At 43.8% G+C, this 22051-nt stretch overlaps 1 protein-coding gene across 1 annotated transcript in view; it reads left to right on the forward strand.

Moving 5' to 3' along the window:
- The first annotated feature begins 3037 nt into the window (after positions 1-3037).
- LOC109887903 (uncharacterized protein C7orf26) overlaps positions 3038-22051 on the forward strand; it is a 42602-nt gene continuing 23588 nt past the window's right edge. Inside the window, 5 exon segments of the mRNA XM_031821447.1 lie at positions 3038-3146; positions 4620-4686; positions 5634-5692; positions 5694-5739; positions 6159-6273. Of these exon segments, the coding sequence (XP_031677307.1) occupies positions 4627-4686; positions 5634-5692; positions 5694-5739; positions 6159-6273 (280 nt within the window). The 5' untranslated portion in view covers positions 3038-3146; positions 4620-4626.

Genomic DNA, 22051 nt, shown 5'->3' on the forward strand with positions numbered 1-22051 from the left:
CTGTACTGGTACCCCCTGTATATAGCCTCCACATTGACTCTGTACTGGTACCCCCTGTATAAAGCCTCCACATTGTCTCTGTACCGGTACCCCTTGTATATAGCCTCCACATTGACTCTGTACTGGTACCCCCTGTATATAGCCTCCACATTGACTCTGTACTGGTACCCCCTGTATAAAGCCTCCACATTGACTCTGTACAGGTACCCCCTGTATATAGCCTCCACATTGACTCTGTACCGGTACCCCCTGTATATAGCCTCCACATTGACTCTGTACCAGTACCCCCTGTATATAGCCTCCACATTGACTCTGTACTGGTACCCCCTGTATATAACCTCCACATTGACTCTGTACCGTAATACCCTGTATATAGCCTCCACATTGACTCTGTACCGTAATACCCTGTATATAGCCTCCACATTGACTCTGTACCGTAATACCCTGTATATAGCCTCCACATTGACTCTGTACCGTAATACCCTGTATATAGCCTCCCCATTGACTCTGTACCGTAATACCCTGTATATAGCCTCCACATTGACTCTGTACCGGTACCCCCTGTATATAGCCTCCACATTGACTCTGTACTGGTACCCCCCCTGTATATAGCCTCCACATTGACTCGATACCAGTAGCCCCTGTATATAGCCTCCACATTGACTCTGTACCAGTACCCCCTGTATATAGCCTCCACATTGACTCGATACCAGTAGCCCCTGTATATAGCCTCCACATTGACTCTGTACTGGTACCCCCCCTGTATATAGCCTCCACATTGACTCGATACCAGTAGCCCCTGTATATAGCCTCCACATTGACTCTGTACCAGTACCCCCTGTATATAGCCTCCACATTGACTCTGTACCAGTACCCCCTGTATATAGCCTCCACATTGACTCTGTACCAGTACCCCCTGTATATAGCCTCCACATTGACTCTGTACCAGTACCCCCTGTATATAGCCTCCACATTGACTCTGTACTGGTACCCCCTGTATATAGCCTCCACATTGACTCTGTACCAGTACCCCCTGTATATAGCCTCCACATTGACTCTGTACTGGTACCCCCTGTATCTAGCCTCCACATTGACTCTGTACCAGTACCCCCTGTATATAGCCTCCACATTGACTCTGTACCAGTACCCCCTGTATATAGCCTCCACATTGACTCTGTACCAGTACCCCCTGTATATAGCCTCCACATTGACTCTGTACCAGTACCCCCTGTATATAGCCTCCACATTGACTCTGTACCAGTACCCCTGTATATAGCCTCCACATTGACTCTGTACCAGTACCCCCTGTATATAGCCTCCACATTGACTCTGTACCAGTACCCCTGTATATAGCCTCCACATTGACTCTGTACCAGTACCCCCTGTATATAGCCTCCACATTGACTCTGTACCAGTACCCCCTGTATATAGCCTCCACATTGACTCTGTACCGTAATACCCTGTATATAGCCTCCACATTGACTCTGTACCGTAATACCCTGTATATAGTCTCCACATTGACTCTGTACTGTAATACCCTGTATATAGCCTCCACATTGACTCTGTACCGTAATACCCTGTATATAGCCTCCACATTGACTCTGTACCGGTAACCCCTGTATATAGCCTCCACATTGACTCTGTACCGTAATACCCTGTATATAGCCTCCACACTGACTCTGTACTGGTAACCCCTGTATATAGCCTCCACATTGACTCTGTACCGTAACACCCTGTATATGGCCTCCACATTGACTCTGTACCGTAATACCCTGTACATAGCCTCCACATTGACTCTGTACCGTAATACCCTGTATATAGCCTCCACATTGACTCTGTACCGTAACACCCTGTATATAGCCTCCACATTGACTCTGTACCGTAATACCCTGTATATAGCCTCCACATTGACTCTGTACCGTAATACCCTGTATATAGCCTCCACATTGACTCTGTACTGTAATACCCTGTATATAGCCTCCACATTGACTCTGTACCGTAATACCCTGTATATAGCCTCCACATTGACTCTGTACCGTAATACCCTGTATATAGCCTCCACATTGACTCTGTACCGTAATACCCTGTATATAGTCTCCACATTGACTCTGTACTGTAATACCCTGTATATAGCCTCCACATTGACTCTGTACCGTAATACCCTGTATATAGCCTCCACATTGACTCTGTACCGTAATACCCTGTATATAGCCTCCACATTGACTCTGTACCGTAATACCCTGTATATAGCCTCCACATTGACTCTGTACCGTAATACCCTGTATATAGCCCCTGTATATAGCCCCTGTATAAAGCCTCGTTATTGTTAGTTTATTGTGTTACTTTTTATTATGTTTTACTTTAGTTTATTTGGTAGATATTTTCTTAACTCTTCTTGAACTGCACTGTTGGTTAAGGGCTTGTAAGTAAGCATTTCACGGTAAGGTCTACACTTGCTGTATTCGGCGCATGTGACAAATAAAGTTGAATTTGATTTATCTCCTTATTCCCCTCTTCTCCTCTCCTTATTCCTCTCAACTGAAAGATAATTCGAAGCAAACTATACTCTCACCTATGAGAGGAGATGAACAGAGAGGTGGAGAGAAATGTTCTCAAACTATTTGTGTGTATTGTTGTGAATTGTTAGATATTACACAACATCTGCTAAATATGTGTATGGACCAATACAATTTGAATTGATTTTAGATAAACCCATATATCCATTTGGTTAAGCAGCCAGCATCCCATTAGTTTCCACTCGAGGTAAAGTCAGTTAAATGTAGAACTATCTGTCATCATACTCAGTGTGTTTTCTGGTTCAGTACCAACTAACATAATCAAACGTTGAATGCTGATAAACCCCATAAGAACAGAACTAAACGTTGGATGCTGATATACCCCATCAGAACAGAACTAAACGTTGGATGCTGATAAACCCATCAGAACAGAACTAAACGTTGGATGCTGATAAACCCCATCAGAACAGAACTAAACGTTGGATGCTGATAAACCCCATCAGAACAGAACCAAACGCGTTGTGACGGACGGGGCAGTTGTCCTCTGTTTGTACTTCATGGGATTCCGTAGTTGAAAGTGTAAACAGTGGCGCATGCACCCTGTCGCTTTAAAATATCTTCTCTTTCAAGGTAAGAAAGCGTTTCTATATTAACTGCGTAACTCGTGTAGTTACACAAACCCGTTGTAATAGAGCAAACAACAGCTACCATAGCTAGTTATTTTCTAGGATACAAACAAACCGACTATAACTCGCCTCTTTCCGTGGTTTGCTTGTTAAGCAGAGAGTATTGTAGTTTTGGGACACAACATGGGGAGTCTGTATATTGGTTGGGATGCCTTTTTGGCCGTTTTGGGATGGCAGTAATGACTAGTTGTTTAGCGTACCTCCGTTATTTGGTGGTATGAGTGCCTTACCAAACATCTTTACATTATTCAGCTTGAATAGCTGGTCCAAGTTGAATGGCGGCTTCCTGGGCATTAAGAAGGATCTGCATGTTCAACTTCTCCTGTACGGACAGATTATGGTTCACTATAGCTCCCCTGAGTGATGGCAGATACACTAGCTAGTTCCCCTGAGTGATGACTGGCAGATACACTAGCTAGCTAGATAGCTCCCCTGAGTGATGGCTGGCAGATACACTAGCTAGTTCCACTGAGTGATGGCTGGCAGATACACTAGCTAGCTAGATAGCTCCCCTGAGTGATGGCTGGCAGATACACTAGCTAGTTCCCCTGAGTGATGGCTGGCAGATAGCTCCCCTGAGTGATGGCTGGCAGATACACTAGCTAGCTAGATAGCTCCCCTGAGTGATGGCTGGCAGATACACTAGCTAGCTAGATAGCTCCCCTGAGTGATGGCTGGCAGATACACTAGCTAGTTCCCCTGAGTGATGGCTGGCAGATAGCTCCCCTGAGTGATGGCTGGCAGATACACTAGCTAGTTCCCCTGAGTGATGGCTGGCAGATACACTAGCTAGCTAGATAGCTCCCCTGAGTGATGGCTGGCAGATAGCTCCCCTGAGTGATGGCTGGCAGATACACTAGCTAGCTAGCTAGCTAGCTCCCCTGAGTGATGACTGGCAGATACACTAGCTAGCTAGATAGCTCCCCTGAGTGATGGCTGGCAGATATACTAGCTAGTTCCCCTGAGTGATGGCTGGCAAATACACTAGCTAGCCAGATAGCTCCCCTGAGTGATGGCTGGCAGATAGCTCCCCTGAGTGATGGCTGGCAGATACACTAGCTAGCTAGCTAGCTAGCTCCCCTGAGTGATGGCTGGCAGATACACTAGCTAGCTAGCTAGCTAGCTCCCCTGAGTGATGGCTGGCAGATACGCTAGCTAGCTAAGTGCAGCAAGTGAAGTTTTAAAACACTGTTCCATCGAGTTTATCAATGCTTTGCTATGTAAGATCATTCTATCTTGTTTAATGGACCTGATGATGAGTGTGTTACTGTGTGTTCTGATGTTTCAGGGACCTGATGATGAGTGTGTTACTGTGTGTTCCGATGTTTCAGGGACCTGATGATGAGTGTGTTACTGTGTGTTCCGATGTTTCAGGGACCTGATGATGAGTGTGTTACTGTGTGTTCTGATGTTTCAGGGACCTGATGATGAGTGATATGCGTCAGTCGTTGCTACGTCGAGATGCGCTGAGCGCCGCTAAAGAGGTTCTGACCATGTCTGGATATTTATCAGTCTGCTAATGTGTTGTAATGATTCTGGGTTAGTTGGAGGAAGCCCAGTTAGTGGTTATTAATGTGTTGTAATGATTGTAGGTTAGCTGCAGGAAGCCCAGTTAGTGGTTATTAATGTGTTGTAATGATTGTAGGTTATCTGCAGGAAGCCCAGTTAGTGGTTATTAATGTGTTGTAATGATTGTAGGTTAGCTGCAGGAAGCCCAGTTAGTGGTTATTAATGTGTTGTAATGATTGTAGGTTAGCTGCAGGAAGCCCAGTTAGTGGTTATTAATGTGTTGTAATGATTGTAGGTTAGCTGCAGGAAGCCCAGTTAGTGGTTATTAATGTGTTGTAATGATTGTAGGTTAGCTGCAGGAAGCCCAGTTAGTGGTTATTAATGTGTTGTAATGATTGTAGGTTAGCTGCAGGAAGCCCAGTTAGTGGTTATTAATGTGTTGTAATGATTGTAGGTTAGCTGCAGGAAGCCCAGTTAGTGGTTATTAATGTGTTGTAATGATTGTAGGTTAGCTGCAGGAAGCCCAGTTAGTGGTTATTAATGTGTTGTAATGATTGTAGGTTAGCTGCAGGAAGCCCAGTTAGTGGTTATTAATGTGTTGTAATGATTGTAGGTTAGCTGCAGGAAGCCCCGTTAGTGGTTATTAATGTGTTGTAATGATTGTAGGTTAGCTGCAGGAAGCCCAGTTAGTGGTTATTAATGTGTTGTAATGATTGTAGGTTATCTGCAGGAAGCCCAGTTAGTGGTTATTAATGTGTTGTAATGATTGTAGGTTAGCTGCAGGAAGCCCCGTTAGTGGTTATTAATGTGTTGTAATGATTGTAGGTTATCTGCAGGAAGCCCAGTTAGTGGTTATTAATGTGTTGTAATGATTGTAGGTTATCTGCAGGAAGCCCCGTTAGTGGTTATTAATGTGTTTCAGGTGCTGTACCATCTGGATATCTACCTGTCTGGCCAGGTTCAGAATAACCCTCCCCTCGGTGGACACGCCCACTCTGGAGCTAGTGGAGGAGTTTATCCTGCACAGGGTACCACACACACACACCACACACACACACCGAAACTGGTGGAGGAGTTTATACTGCACAGGGTACCACACACCACACACACACACACCAAATAAACACACACACACACACACACACACACACACACACACACACACACACACACACACACACACACACACACACTGTAACTGGTGGAGGAGTTTATACTGCCTAGGGTACCACACACACACACACACACACACACTGAAACTGGTGGAGGAGTTTATACTGCACAGGGTACCACACACAGACACACACACACACTCTCTCAATGTTGCCTCTTTAGGTTGCCTTTATGTCCTGTCCACATGGTTTCACAAGTATGTGTGTGTGTGTGTGTGTGTGTGTGTGTGTGTGTGTGTGTGTGTGTGTGTGTGTGTGTGTGTGTGTGTGTGTAGAGGATGAGTGCCTTACAGGAGCTGCAGCTGTTGGAGATCATGTGCAGCTGTTTCCAGGAACAGAGTCGAGACGCTGTGAGACAACTCATCTTCTCTGCCCTGTTCACTCTACAAGGTGATCTTTAACCCTGACCCTAACTCATCTTCTCTGTTCACTCTACAAGGTGATCTTTAACCCTGACCCATCTTCTCTGTTCACTCTACAAGGTGATCTTTAACCCTGACCCATCTTCTCTGTTCACTCTACAAGGTGATCTTTAACCCTGACCCTAACTCATCTTCTCTGCCCTGTTCACTCTACAAGGTGATCTTTAACCCTGACCCTAACTCATCTTCTCTGCCCTGTTCACTCTACAAGGTGATCTTTAACCCTGACCCTAACTCATCTTCTCTGCCCTGTTCACTCTACAAGGTGATCTTTAACCCTGACCCTAACTCATCTTCTCTGTTCACTCTACAAGGTGAACTTTAACCCTGACCCATCTTCTCTGTTCACTCTACAAGGTGATCTTTAACCCTGACCCATCTTCTCTGTTCACTCTACAAGGTGATCTTTAACCCTGACCCTAACTCATCTTCTCTGCCCTGTTCACTCTACAAGGTGATCTTTAACCCTGACCCTAACTCATCTTCTCTGCCCTGTTCACTCTACAAGGTGATCTTTAACCCTGACCCTAACTCATCTTCTCTGCCCTGTTCACTCTACAAGGTGATCTTTAACCCTGACCCTAACTCATCTTCTCTGTTCACTCTACAAGGTGATCTTTAAACCCTGACCCTAACTCATCTTCTCTGTTCACTCTACAAGGTGATCCTTAACCCTGACTCTAACTCATCTTCTCTGTTCACTCTACAAGGTGATCCTTAACCCTGACCCTAACTCATCTTCTCTGTTCACTCTACAAGGTGATCTTTAACCCTGACCCTAACTCATCTTCTCTGTTCACTCTACAAGGTGATCTTTAACCCTGACCCCTAACTCATCTTCTCTGTTCACTCTACAAGGTGATCTTAACCCTGACCCTAACTCATCTTCTCTGCCCTGTTCACTCTACAAGGTGATCTTTAACCCTGACCCTAACTCATCTTCTCTGTTCACTCTACAAGGTGATCTTTAACCCTGACCCTAACTCATCTTCTCTGTTCACTCTACAAGGTGATCTTTAACCCTGACCCTAACTCATCTTCTCTGTTCACTCTACAAGGTGATCTTTAACCCTGACGCTAACTCATCTTCTCTGTTCACTCTACAAGGTGATCTTTAACCCTGACCCTAACTCATCTTCTCTGTTCACTCTACAAGGTGATCTTTAACCCTTACCCTAACTCATCTTCTCTGTTCACTCTACAAGGTGATCTTTAACCCTGACCCTAACTCATCTTCTCTGTTCACTCTACAAGTTGATCTTTAACCCTGACCCTAACTCATCTTCTCTGTTCACTCTACAAGGTGATCTTTAACCCTGACCCTAACTCATCTTCTCTGTTCACTCTACAAGGTGATCTTTAACCCTGACCCTAACTCATCTTCTCTGTTCACTCTACAAGGTGATCTTTAACCCTAACTCATCTTCTCTGTTCACTCTACAAGGTGATCTTTAACCCTGACCCTAACTCATCTTCTCTGTTCACTCTACAAGGTGATCTTTAACCCTAACTCATCTTCTCTGTTCACTCTACAAGGTGATCTTTAACCCTGACCCTAACTCATCTTCTCTGTTCACTCTACAAGGTGATCTTTAACCCTGACCCTAACTCATCTTCTCTGTTCACTCTACAAGGTGATCTTTAACCCTGACCCTAACTCATCTTCTCTGTTCACTCTACAAGGTGATCTTTAACCCTGACCCTAACTCATCTTCTCTGTTCACTCTACAAGGTGATCTTTAACCCTGACCCTAACTCATCTTCTCTGTTCACTCTACAAGGTGATCTTTAAACCCTGACCCTAACTCATCTTCTCTGTTCACTCTACAAGTTGATCTTTAACCCTGACCCTAACTCATCTTCACTGTCACTCTACAAGGTGATCTTTAACCCTGACCCTAACTCATCTTCTCTGTTCACTCTACAAGGTGATCTTTAACCCTGACCCTAACTCATCTTCACTGTTCACTCTACAAGGTGATCTTTAACCCTGACCCTAACTCATCTTCTCTGTTCACTCTACAAGGTGATCTTTAACCCTGACCCTAACTCATCTTCTCTGTTCACTCTACAAGGTGATCTTTAACCCTAACTCATCTTCTCTGTTCACTCTACAAAGGTGATCTTTAACCCTGACCCTAACTCATCTTCTCTGTTCACTCTACAAGGTGATCTTTAAACCCTGACCCTAACTCATCTTCTCTGTTCACTCTACAAGGTGATCCTTAAAACCCTGACCCTAACTCATCTTCTCTGTTCACTCTACAAGGTGATCTTTAACCCTGACCCTAACTCATCTCTTCTCTGTTCACTCTACAAGGTGATCTTTAACCCTGACCCTAACTCATCTTCTCTGTTCACTCTACAAGGTGATCTTTAAACCCTGACCCTAACTCATCTTCTCTGTTCACTTCTACAAGGTGATCTTTAACCCTGACCCTAACTCATCTTCTCTGCCCTGTTCACTCTACAAGGTGATCTTTAACCCTGACCCTAACTCATCTTCTCTGCCCTGTTCACTCTACAAGGTGATCTTTAACCCTGACCCTAACTCATCTTCTCTGTTCACTCTACAAGGTGATCTTTAACCCTAACTCATCTTCTCTGTTCACTCTACAAGGTGATCTTTAACCCTGACCCTAACTCATCTTCTCTGTTCACTCTACAAGTTGATCTTTAACCCTGACCCTAACTCATCTTCACTGTTCACTCTACAAGGTGATCTTTAACCCTGACCCTAACTCATCTTCTCTGTTCACTCTACAAGGTGATCTTTAACCCTGACCCTAACTCATCTCTCTGTTCACTCTACAAGGTGATCTTAACCCTGACCCTAACTCATCTTCTCTGTTCACTCTACAAGGTGATCTTTACCCCTGACCCTAACTCATCTTCTCTGTTCACTCTACAAGGTGATCTTTAACCCTGACCCTAACTCATCTTCTCTGTTCACTCTACAAGGTGATCTTTAACCCTGACCCTAACTCATCTTCTCTGTTCACTCTACAAGGTGATCCTTAACCCTGACCCTAACTCATCTTCTCTGTTCACTCTACAAGGTGATCTTTAACCCTGACCCTAACTCATCTTCTCTGTTCACTCTACAAGGTGATCCTTAACCCTGACCCTAACTCATCTTCTCTGTTCACTCTACAAGGTGATCTTTAACCCTGACCCTAACTCATCTTCTCTGTTCACTCTACAAGGTGATCTTTTAACCCTGACCCTAACTCCATCTTCTCTGCCTGTTCACTCTACAAGGTGATCTTTAACCCTGACCCTAACTCATCTTCTTCTGCCCCTGTTCCTCTACAAGGTGATCTTTACCTGACCCTATCTCATCTTTGCCCTGTTCACCCATCTACAAGGTGATCTTTAACCCTGACCCTAACTCATCTTCTCTGTTCACATCTACAAGGTGATCTTTAACCCTGACCCTAACTCATCTCTCTGTTCACTCTACAAGGTGGATCTTTAACCCTGACCCTAACTCATCTTCTCTGTTCACACATACAAGGTGATCTGTTCACTCTTACAAGGTGATCTTAAACCCTGAACCCTAACTCATCGTCTCTGGTCACTCTAAAACAAGGTGATCTTTTAAAAACCCTGACCCTAACTCATCTTCGCTGTTCACTCTACAAGTGATCTTTTTAATAAAACCCTGACCCTAACTCATCTTCTCTGTTCACTCTACAAGGTGATCTTAACCCTGACCCTACTCGTTCTCTGTTCACTCTAGCCAAGGTGATCCGTAGCCCTGACCCAATCTTCTCTGGTCACTCTACAAGGGAATCCTTAACCCTGACCCAACCATCTTCTCTGTTCACTCTACAAGGTGATCTTTAACCCTGACCCCTAACTCATCTTCTCTGTTCACTCTACAAGGTGATCTTTAACCCTGACCCTAACTCATTCTTCTCTGTTCACTCTACAAGGTGATCTTAACCCTGACCCTAACTCATCTTCTCTGTTCACTCTACAAGGTGATCTTTAACCCTGACCCTAACTCATCTTCTCTGTTCACTCTACAAGGTGATCTTTAACCCTGACCCTAACTCATCTTCTCTGTTCACTCTACAAGGTGATCTTTAACCCTGACCCTAACTCATCTTCTCTGTTCACTCTACAAGGTGATCTTTAACCCTGACCCTAACTCATCTTCTCTGTTCACTCTACAAGGTGATCTTTAACCCTGACCCTAACTCATCTTCTCTGTTCACTCTACAAGGTGATCTTTAACCCTGACCCTAACTCATCTTCTCTGTTCACTCTACAAGGTGATCTTTAACCCTGACCCTAACTCATCTTCTCTGTTCACTCTACAAGGTGATCTTTAACCCTGACCCTAACTCATCTTCTCTGTTCACTCTACAAGGTGATCTTTAACCCTGACCCTAACTCATCTTCTCTCTGTTCACTCTACAAGGTGATCTTTAACCCTGACCCTAACTCATCTTCTCTGTTCACTCTACAAGGTGATCTTTAACCCTGACCCTAACTCATCTTCTCTGTTCACTCTACAAGGTGATCTTTACAACCCTGACCTAACTCATCTTCTCTGTTCACTCTACAGGTGATCTTTAAACCCTGACCCTAAACTCATCTTCTCTGTGCACTCTACAAGGTGATCTTTAAACCCTGACCCGAACTCATCTTCCTCTGTTCACATCTACAAGGTGATCTTTAAACCCTGACCCTAACTCATCTTCTCTGTTCACTCTACAAGTTGATCTTTAAACCTGACCCTAACTCATCTTCTCTGTTCACTCTACAAGGTGATCTTTAACCCTGACCCTAACCATCTTCTCTGTTCACTCTACAAGGTGATCTTTAACCCTGACCCTAACCTCATCTTCTCTGTTCACTCTACAAGGTGATTCTTTAACCCTGACCCTAACTCATCTTCTCTGTTCACTCTACAAGGTGATCTTTAACCCTGACCCTAACTCATCATTCTCTGTTCACTCTACAAGGTGATCTTTAAACCCTGACCCTAACTCATCTTCTCTGTTCACTCTACAAGGTGATAACCCCCTTTACCGAACCCTGACCCTAACTCATCTTCTCTGTTCACTCTACAAGGTGATCTTTAACCCTGACCCTAACTCAATCTTCTCTGCCCCTGTTCACTCTACAAGGTGATCTTTAACCCTGACCCTAACTCATCTTCTCTGTTCACTCTACAAGGTGATCTTAACCCTGACCCTAACTCATCTTCTCTGTTCACTCTACAAAGGTGATCTTTAACCTGACCCTAACTCATCTTCTCTGTTCACTCTACAAGGTGATCTTAACCCTGACCCTAACTCATCTTCTCTGTTCACTCTACAAGGTGATCTTTAACCCTGACCTCTAACTCATCTTCTCCTGTTCACTCTACAAGGTGATCTTTAAAACCCTGACCCTAACTCATCTTCTCTGTTCACTCTACAAGGTGATCTTTAACCCTGACCCTAACTCATCTTCTCTGTTCACTCTACAAGGTGATCTTTAACCCTGACCCTAACTCATCTTCTCTGTTCACTACCAAGGTGATCCTTAACCCTGACCCATCTTTCTCTGTTCACTCTACAAGGTGATCCTTAACCCTGACCCATCTTCTCTGTTCACTCTACCAGGTGATCTTTAACCCTGAACCCTAAACTCACTCTTCTCTGTTCACTCTACATAGGAATGATCTTTAACCCTGACCCTAACTCATCTTCCTCTTGTTCATCTACAAGGTGATCTTTAACCCTGACCCTAACGTCATCTTCTGCCTGTTCACTCTACAAGGTGATCTTAAAAAACCCTGACGCCTAACTCATCTTCTCTGTTCACTCTACAAAGGTGATCTTTACACCCTGACCTAAACTTCATCTTCCTGCCCTGTTCACTCACAAGGTGATCTTTTAAACCACTGACCCTAACTCATCTTCTCTAGTATCACTCTATACTAAGGTGGATTCTTTACCTGACCCTAAACTCATCTTCTCTGTTCACTCTACAGAAAGGTGATCGTTAACCCCTGACCCTAACTCATCTTCTCCCTGTCACTCTACAAGGTGATCTTTAACCCTGACCCTAAACTCATCTTCTCTGTTCACTCTACAAGGGTGAAATCTTTAACCCTGACCCTAACTCATCTTCTCTGTTCACTCTACAAGGTGATCTTTAAACCCTGACCCTAACTCATCTTCTCTGTTCACTCTACAAGGTGATCTTTAACCCTGACCCTAACTCCATCTTCTCTGTTCACTCTACAGGTGATCTTTAACCTGACCCTAACTCATCTTCTCTGTCACTCTACAAGGGTGATCTTAACCCTGACCTAACTCATCTTCTCTGTTCACTCTACAAGGTGATCTTTAACCCTGACCCTAACTCATCTTCTCTGTTCACGCTACAAGGTGATCTTTAACCACCTGACCCTAACTCATCTTCTCTGTTCACTCTACAAGGTGATCCTTAACCCTGACCCTAACTCATCTTCTCTGTTCACGCTACAAGGTGATCTTTAAACCCTGACCCTAACTCAATCTTCTCTGTTCACTCTACAAGGTGATCTTTAACCCTGACCCTAACTCATCTTCTCTGTTCACTCTACAAGGTGATCTTTAACCCCTGACCCTAACTCATCTTCCTCTGTTCACTCTACAAGGTGATCTTTAACCCTGAACCCTAAACTCATCTTCTCTGCTTCACTCTACAAGGTGATCTTTAACCCTGACCCTAACTCATCTTCTCTGTTCACTCTACAAGGTGATCTTTAACCCTGACCCTAACTCATCTTCTCTGTTCACTCTACAAGGTGATCTTTAACCCTGACCCTACCTCATCTTCTCTGTTCACTCTACAAGGTGATCTTTAACCCTGACCCTAACTCATCTTCTCTGTTCACTCTACAAGGTGATCTTTAACCCTGACCCTAACTCATCTTCTCTGTTCACTCTACAAGGTGATCTTTAACCCTGACCCTAACTCATTCTCTTCCTCTGTTCACTCTACAAGGTGATCTTTAACCCCTGACCTAACTCATCTTCTCTGCTTCACTCTACAAGGTGATCCTTTAACCCTGACCCTAACTCCATCTTCTCTGTTCACTCTACAAGGTGATCTTTAACCCTGACCCTAACTCATCTTCTCTGTTCACTCTACAAGGTGATCTTTAACCCTGACCCTAACTCATCTTCTCTGTTCACTCTACAAGGTGATCTTTATAACCCTGACCCTAACTCATCTTCTCCTGTTCACTCTACAAGGTGATCTTTAACCCTGACCCTAACTCATCTTCTCTGTTCACTCTACAAGGTGATCTTTAACCCTGACCCTAACTCATCTTCTCTGTTCACTCTACAAGGTGATCTTTAACCCTGACCCTAACTCATCTTCTCTGTTCACTCTACAAGGTGATCTTTAACCCTGACCCTAACTCATCTTCTCTGTTCACTCTACAAGGTGATCTTTAACCCTGACCCTAACTCATCTTCTCTGTTCACTCTACAAGGGTGATCTTTAACCCTGACCCTAACTCATCTTCTCTGTTCACTCTACAAGGTTGATCTTTAACCCTGACCCTAACTCATCTTCTCTGTTCACTCTACAAGGTGATCTTTAACCCTGACCCTAACTCATCTTCTCTGTTCACTCTACAAGGTGATCTTTAACCCTGACCCTAACTCATCTTCTCTGTTCACTCTACAAGGTGATCTTTAACCCTGACCCTAACTCATCTTCTCTGTTCACTCTACAAGGTGATCTTTAACCCTGACCCTAACTCATCTTCTCTGTTCACTCTACAAGGTGATCTTTAACCCTGACCCTAACTCATCTTCTCTGTTCACTCTACAAGGTGATCTTTAACCCTGACCCTAACTCATCTTCTCTGTTCACTCTACAAGGTGATCTTTAACCCTGACCCTAACTCATCTTCTCTGTTCACTCTACAAGGTGATCTTTAACCCTGACCCATCTTCTCTGTTCACTCTACAAGGTGATCTTTAACCCTGACCCTAACTCATCTTCTCTGTTCACTCTACAAGGTGATCTTTAACCCTGACCCTAACTCATCTTCTCTGTTCACTCTACAAGGTGATCTTTAACCCTGACCCTAACTCATCTTCTCTGTTCACTCTACAAGGTGATCTTTAACCCTGACCCTAACTCATCTTCTCTGTTCACTCTACAAGGTGATCTTAACCCCTGACCCTAACTCATCTTCTCTGTTCACTCTACAAGGTGATCTTTAAACCCTGACCCTAACTCATCTTCTCTGTTCACTCTACAAGTGATCTTAACCCTGACCTACTCATCTTCTCTGTTCACGCTACAAGGTGATCTTTAAACCCTGACCCTACTCATCTTCTCTGTTCACTCTACAAGGTGATCTTTAACCCTGACCCTAACTCATCTTCTCTGTTCACTCTACAAGGTGATCTTTAAACCCTGACCCTAACTCATCGTCTCTGTTCACTCTACAAGGTGATCTTTAACCCTGACCCTAACTCATCTTCTCTTTCACTCTACAAGGTGATCTTTAAAACCCTGACCCTAACTCATCTTCTCCTGTTCACTCTACAAGGTGATCTTTAACCTGACCCTAACTCATCTTCTCTGTTTCACTCTAACAAGGTGATCTTTAACCCTGACCCTAACTCATCTTCTCTGTTCACTCTACAAGGTGATCTTTAACCCTGACCCTAACTCATCTTCTCTGTTCACTCTACAAGGTGATCTTTAACCCTGACCCTAACTCATCTTCTCTGTTCACTCTACAAGGTGATCTTTAACCCTGACCCTAACTCATCTTCTCTGTTCACTCTACAAGGTGATCTTTAACCCTGACCCTAACTCATCTTCTCTGTCACTCTACAGGTGATCTTTAACCCTGACCCTAACTCATCTTCTCTGTTCACTCTACAAGGTGATCTTTAACCCTGACCCTAACTCATCTTCTCTGCTGTCACTCTACAAGGTGATCTTTAACCCTGACCCTAACTCATCTTCTCTGTTCACTCTACAAGGTGATCTTTAACCCTGACCCTAAACTCATCTTCTCTGTTCACTCTACAAGGTGATCTTTAACCCTGACCCTAACTCATCTTCTCTGTTCACTCTACAAGGTGATCTTTAACCCTGACCCTAACTCATCTTCTCTGTTCACTCTACAAGGTGATCTTTAACCCTGACCCTAACTCATCTTCTCTGTTCACTCTACAAGGTGATCTTTAACCCTGACCCTAACTCATCTTCTCTGTTCACTCTACAAGGTGTCTTTAACCCTGACCCTAACTCATCTTCTCTGTTCACTCTACAAGGTGATCTTTATAACCGCTGACCCTAAAAACCATCATCTTCTCTGTTCACTCTACAAGGTGATCTTTAACCCTGACCCTAACTCATTCTTCTCTGTTCACTCTACAAGGTGATCTTAACCCTGAACCCTAACTCATCTTCTCTGTCACTCTACAAGGTGATCTTTAACCCTGACCCTAACTCATCTCTCTGTTCACTCTACAAGGTGATCTTTAACCCTTGACCCTAACTCATCTTCTCTGTTCACTCTACAAGGTGATCTTTAACCCTGACCCTAACTCATCTTCTCTGTTCCACGCTACAAGGTGATCTTTAACCCTGACCCTAACTCATCTTCTCTGTTCACTCTACAAGGTGATCTTTAACCCTGACCCTAACTCATCTTCATCTGTTCACTCTACAAGGTGATCTTTAAACCCTGACCCTAACTCATTTCTCTGTTCACTCTACAAGGTGATCTTAAACCCTGACCCTAACTCATCTTCTCTGTTCACTTCTACAGGTGATCTTTAACCCTGACCCTAACTCGCTCTTCTCTGGTCACTCTAACAAGGGATCTTTAACCCTGACCCCTAACTCATCTTTCTTTCACTCTACAAGGTGATCTTTAACCCTGACCCTAACTCATCTTCTCTGTTCACTCTACAAGGTGATCTTTAACCCTGACCCTAACTCATCTTCGCTGTTCACTCTACAAGTGATCTTGACCCTGACCCTAACTCATTCTTCTCTCCTGTTCACTCTACAAGTGATCTTTAAAACCCTGACCCTAACTCATCTTCTCTGTTCACTCTACAAGGTGATCTTTAACCTGACCCTACTCACTCTTCTCTGTTCACTCTACAAGGTGATCTTTAACCCTGACCCTAACTCATCTTCTCTGTTCACTCTACAAGGTGATCTTTAACCCTGACCCTAACTCATCTTCTCTGTTCACTCTACAAGGTGATCTTAACCCTGACCCTAACTCATCTTCTCTGTTCACTCTACAAGGTGATCTTTAACCCTGACCCTAACTCTCTTCTCTGTTCACTCTACAAGGTGATCTTTAACCCTGACCCTAAACTCATCTTCTCTGTTCACTCTACAAGGGATCTTTAACCCTGACCCTAAAACTCATCTTCTCTGTTCACTCTACAAGGTGATCTTTAACCCTGACCCTAAACTCATCTTCTCTGTTCACTCTACAAGGTGATCTTTAACCCTGACCCTAATCATCTTCTCTGTTCACCTCTACAAGGTGATCTTTAACCCTGACCCTAACTCATCTTCTCTGTTCACTCTACAAGGTGATCTTTAACCCTGACCCTAACTCATCTTCTCTGTTCACTCTACAAGGTGATTACCCCCTAACTCATCTTCTCTTCACCTACAAGGTGATCTTTAACTGACCCTAACTCATCTTACCTACCATCTTCTCTGTTCACTCTACAAGGTGATCTTTAACCCTGACCCTAACTCATCTTCTCTGTTCACTCTACAAGGTGATCTTTAACCCTGACCCTAACTCATCTTCTCTGTTCACTCTACAAGTTGATCTTTAAACCTGACCCTAACTCATCTTCTCTGTTCACTCTACAAGGTGATCTTTAACCCTGACCCTAACTCATCTTCTCTGTTCACTCTACAAGGTGATCTTTAACCCCGACCCTAACTCATCTTCTCTGTTCACTCTACAAGGTGATCTTTAACCCTGACCCTAACTCATCTTCTCTGTTCACTCTACAAGGTGATCTTTAACCCTGACCCTAACTCATCTTCTCTGTTCACTCTACAAGGTGATCTTTAACCCTGACCCTAACTCATCTTCTCTGTTCACTCTACAAAGGTGATCTTTAACCCTGACCCTAACTCATCTTCTCTGTTCACTCTACAAGGTGATCTTTAACCCTGACCCTAACTCATCTTCTCTGTTCACTCTACAAGGTGATCTTTAACCCTGACCCTAACTCATCTTCTCTGTTCACTCTACAAGGTGATCTTTAACCCTGACCCTAACTCATCTTCTCTGTTCACTCTACAAGGTGATCTTTAACCCTGACCCTAACTCATCTTCTCTGTTCACTCTACAAGGTGATCCTTAACCCTGACCCTAACTCATCTTCTCTGTTCACTCTACAAGGTGATCTTTAACCCTGACCCTAACTCATCTTCTCTGTTCACTCTACAAGGTGATCTTTACCCTGACCCTAACTCATCTTCTCTGTTCACTCTACAAGGTGATGCTTTAAACCCTGACCCTAACTCATCTTCTCTGTTCCACTCTACAAGGTGATCTTTAACCCTACCTAATCATCTTCTCTGTTCACTCTACAAGTGATCTTTAAACCCTGACCCTAACTCATCTTCTCTGTTCACTCTACAAGGTGATCTTTAACCCTGACCCTAACTCATCTTCTCTGTTCACTCTACAAGGTGATCTTTAACCCTGACCCTAACTCATCTTCTCTGTTCACTCTACAAGGTGATCTTTAAACCCTGACCCTAACTCATCTTTCTGTTCACTCTACAAGGTGATCTTTACCCTGACCCTAACGTCATCTCTCTGTTCACTCTACAGGTGATCCTTTAACCCTGACCCTAACTCATCTTCTCTGTTCACTCTACAAGGTGATCTTAAACCCTGACCCAACTCATTTCTCTGTTCACTCTACAAGGGTGATCCTTAAACCCTGACCCATCTTCTCTGTTCACTCTACAAGGTGATCCTTTAACCCTGACCCTAACTCTCTTCCTCTGTTCACCGTCTACAAGGTGATCTTTTAACCCTGACCCTAACTCATCTTCTCTGTTCGACTCTACAAGGGTGATCTTTAACCCTGGACCTAACTCATCTTCTCTGTTCACTCTACAAGGTGATCTTTAAACCCTGACCTACCATCTTCTCTGTTCACTCTACAAGGTGATCTTTAACCCTGACCCTAACTCATCTCTCTCCTGTTCACTCTACAAGGTGATCTTTAACCCTGACCTAACTCATCTTCTCCTGTTCACTCTACAAGGTGATCTTTAACCCTGACCCTAACTCATCTTCTCTGTTCACTCTACAAGGTGATCTTTAACCCTGACCCTAACTCATCTTCTCTGTTCACTCTACAAGGTGATCTTTAACCCTGACCCTAACTCATCTTCTCTGTTCACTCTACAAGGTGATCTTTAACCCTGACCCTAACTCATCTTCTCTGTTCACTCTACAAGGTGAATCTTTAACCCTGACCCTAACTCATCTTCTCTGTTCACTCTACAGGTGATCTTTAACCCTGACCCTAACTCATCTTCTCTGTTCACTCTACAAGGTGATCTTTAACCCTGACCCTAACTCATCTTCTCTGTTCACCTCTACAAGGTGATCTTTAACCCTGACCCTAACTCATCTTCTCTGTTCACTCTACAAGGTGATCTTTAACCCTGACCCTAACTCATCTTCTCTGTTCACTCTACAAGGTGATCTTTAACCCTGACCCTAACTCATCTTCTCTGTTCACTCTACAAGGTGATCTTTAACCCTGACCCTAACTCATCTTCTCTGTTCACTCTACAAGGTGATCTTTAACCCTGACCCTAACTCATCTTCTCTGTTCACTCTACAAGGTGATCTTTAACCCTGACCCTAACTCATCTTCTCTGTTCACTCTACAAGGTGATCTTTAACCCTGACCCTAACTCATCTTCTCTGTTCACTCTACAAGGTGATCTTTAACCCTGACCCTAACTCATCTTCTCTGTTCACTCTACAAGGTGATCTTTAACCCTGACCCATCTTCTCTGTTCACTCTACAAGGTGATCTTTAACCCTGACCCATCTTCTCTGTTCACTCTACAAGGTGATCTTTAACCCTGACCCTAACTCATCTTCTCTGTTCACTCTACAAGGTGATCTTTAACCCTGACCCTAACTCATCTTCTCTGTTCACTCTACAAGGTGATCTTTAACCTGACCCTAACTCATCTTCTCGGTTCACTCTACAAGGTGATCTTTAACCCTGACCCTAACTCATCTTCTCTGTTCACTCTACAGGTGATCTTTAACCCTGACCCTAACTCATCTTCTCTGGTTCACTCTACAAGGTGATCTTTAACCCCTGACCCTAACTCATCTCTCTGTTCACTCTACCAGGTGATCTTAAACCCTAACCCATCTCTCTGTTCACTCTACAAGGTGATCTTTAACCCCTGACCCTAACTCATCTTCTCTGTTCACTCTACAAGGTGATCTTTAACCCTGACCCTAACTATCTTCTCATGTTCACTCTACAAGGTGATCTTTAACCCTGACCCTACTCATCTTCTCTGTTCACTCTACAAGGTGATCTTTAACCCTGACCCTAACTCATCTTCTCTGTTCACTCTACAAGGTGATCTTTAACCTGACCCTAAACTCATCTTCTCTGTTCACTCTACAAGGTGATCTTTAACCCTGACCCTAACTCATCTTCTCTGTTCACTCTACAAGGTGATCTTTAACCCTGACCCTAACTCATCTTCTCTGTTCACTCTACAAGGTGATCTTAACCCGGACCCTAACTATCTTCTCTGTTCACTCTACAAGGTGATCTTTAACCCTGACCCCTAACTCATCTTCTCTGTTCACTCTACAAGGTGATCTTTAACCCTGACCCTAACTCATCTTCTCTTTTCACTCTACAAGGTGATCTTTAACCCTGACCCTAACTCATCTTCTCTGTTCACTCTACAAGGTGATCTTTAACCCTGACCCTAACTCATCTTCTCTGTTCACTCTACAAGGTGATCTTTAACCCTGACCCTAACTCATCTTCTCTGTTCACTCTACAAGGTGATCTTTAACCCTGACCCTAACTCATCTTCTCTGTTCACTCTACAAGGTGATCTTTAAACCCTGACCCTAACTCATCTTCTCTGTTCACTCTACAAGGTGATCTTTTAACCCTGACCCTAACTCATCTTCTCTGTTCACTCTACAAGGTGATCTTTAACGCCTGACCCTAATCATCTCTCTGTTCACTCTACAAGGTGATCTTAACCCTGACCCTAACCATCTTCTCTGCTGTTCACTCTACAAGGTGATCTTTACCCTGACCCTAACTCCATCTCTCTGTTCACTCTACAAGGTGATCTTTAACCCTGACCCTAACTCATCTTCTCTGTTCCACTCTACAAGGTGATCTTTAACCCTGACCCTAAATACTCATCTTCTCTGTTCACTCACAAGGTGATCTTTAACCCTGACCCTAACTCATCTTCTCTGTTCACTCTAAAAGGTTGATCTTTAACCCTGACCCTAACTCATCTTCTCTGTCACTCTACAAGGTGATCTTTAACCCTGGACCCTAACTCATCTTCTCTGTTCACTCTACAAGGTGATCTTTTAACCCTGACCCTAACTCATCTTCTCTGTTCACTCTACAAGTGATCTTTAACCCTGACCCTAACTCATCTTCTCTGTTCACTCTACAAGGTGATCTTTAACCAGACCCTAACTCATCTTCTCTGTTCACTCTACAGGTGATCTTTAACCCTGACCCTAACTCATCTTCTCTGTCACTCTACAAGGTGATCTTTAACCCTGACCCTAACTCATCTCTCTGTTCCACTCTACAAGGTGATCTTTAACCCTGACCCTAACTCATCTTCTCTGTTCACTCTACAAGGTGATCTTTAACCCTGACCCTAACTCATTCTCTCTGTTCACTCTACAAGGTGATCTTTAACCCTGACCCTAACTCATCTTCTCTGTTCACATCTACAAGGTGATCTTAACCCTGACCCTAACTCATCTTCTCTGTTCACTCTACAAGGTGATCTTTAACCCTGACCCTAACTCATCTTCTCTGTTCACTCTACAAGGGTGATCTTTAACCCTGACCCTAACTCATCTTCTCTGTTCACTCTACAAGGTGATCTTTAACCCTGACCCTAACTCATCTTCTCTGTTCACTCTACAAGGTGATCTTTAACCCTGACCCTAACTCATCTTCTCTGTTCACTCTACAAGGTGATCTTTAACCCTGACCCTAACTCATCTTCTCTGTTCACTCTACAGGTGATCTTTAACCCTGACCCTAACTCATCTTCTCTGTTCACTCTACAAGGTGATCTTTAAACCCTGACCCTAACTCATCTTCTCCTGTTCACTCTACAAGGTGATCTTTAACCCTGACCCTAACTCATCTTCTCTGTTCACTCTACAAGGTGATTCCTTAACCCTGACCCTAACTCATCTCTCTGTTCACTCTACAAGGTGATCTTTAACCCTGACCCTAACTCATCTTCTCTGTTCACTCTACAAGGTTGATCTTTAACCCTGACCCTAACTCATCTTCTCTGCCGTTCACTCTACAAGGTGATCTTTAACCCTGACCCTAACTCATCTTCTCTGCCTGTTCACTCTACAAGTGATCTTTAACCCTGACCCTAACTCATCTTCTCTGTTCACTCTACAAGGTGATCTTTAACCCCTGACCCTAACT

Source organism: Oncorhynchus kisutch, unplaced genomic scaffold (genome assembly GCF_002021735.2).
Source record: "Oncorhynchus kisutch isolate 150728-3 unplaced genomic scaffold, Okis_V2 scaffold3976, whole genome shotgun sequence".
Lineage (NCBI taxonomy): Eukaryota > Metazoa > Chordata > Actinopteri > Salmoniformes > Salmonidae > Oncorhynchus > Oncorhynchus kisutch.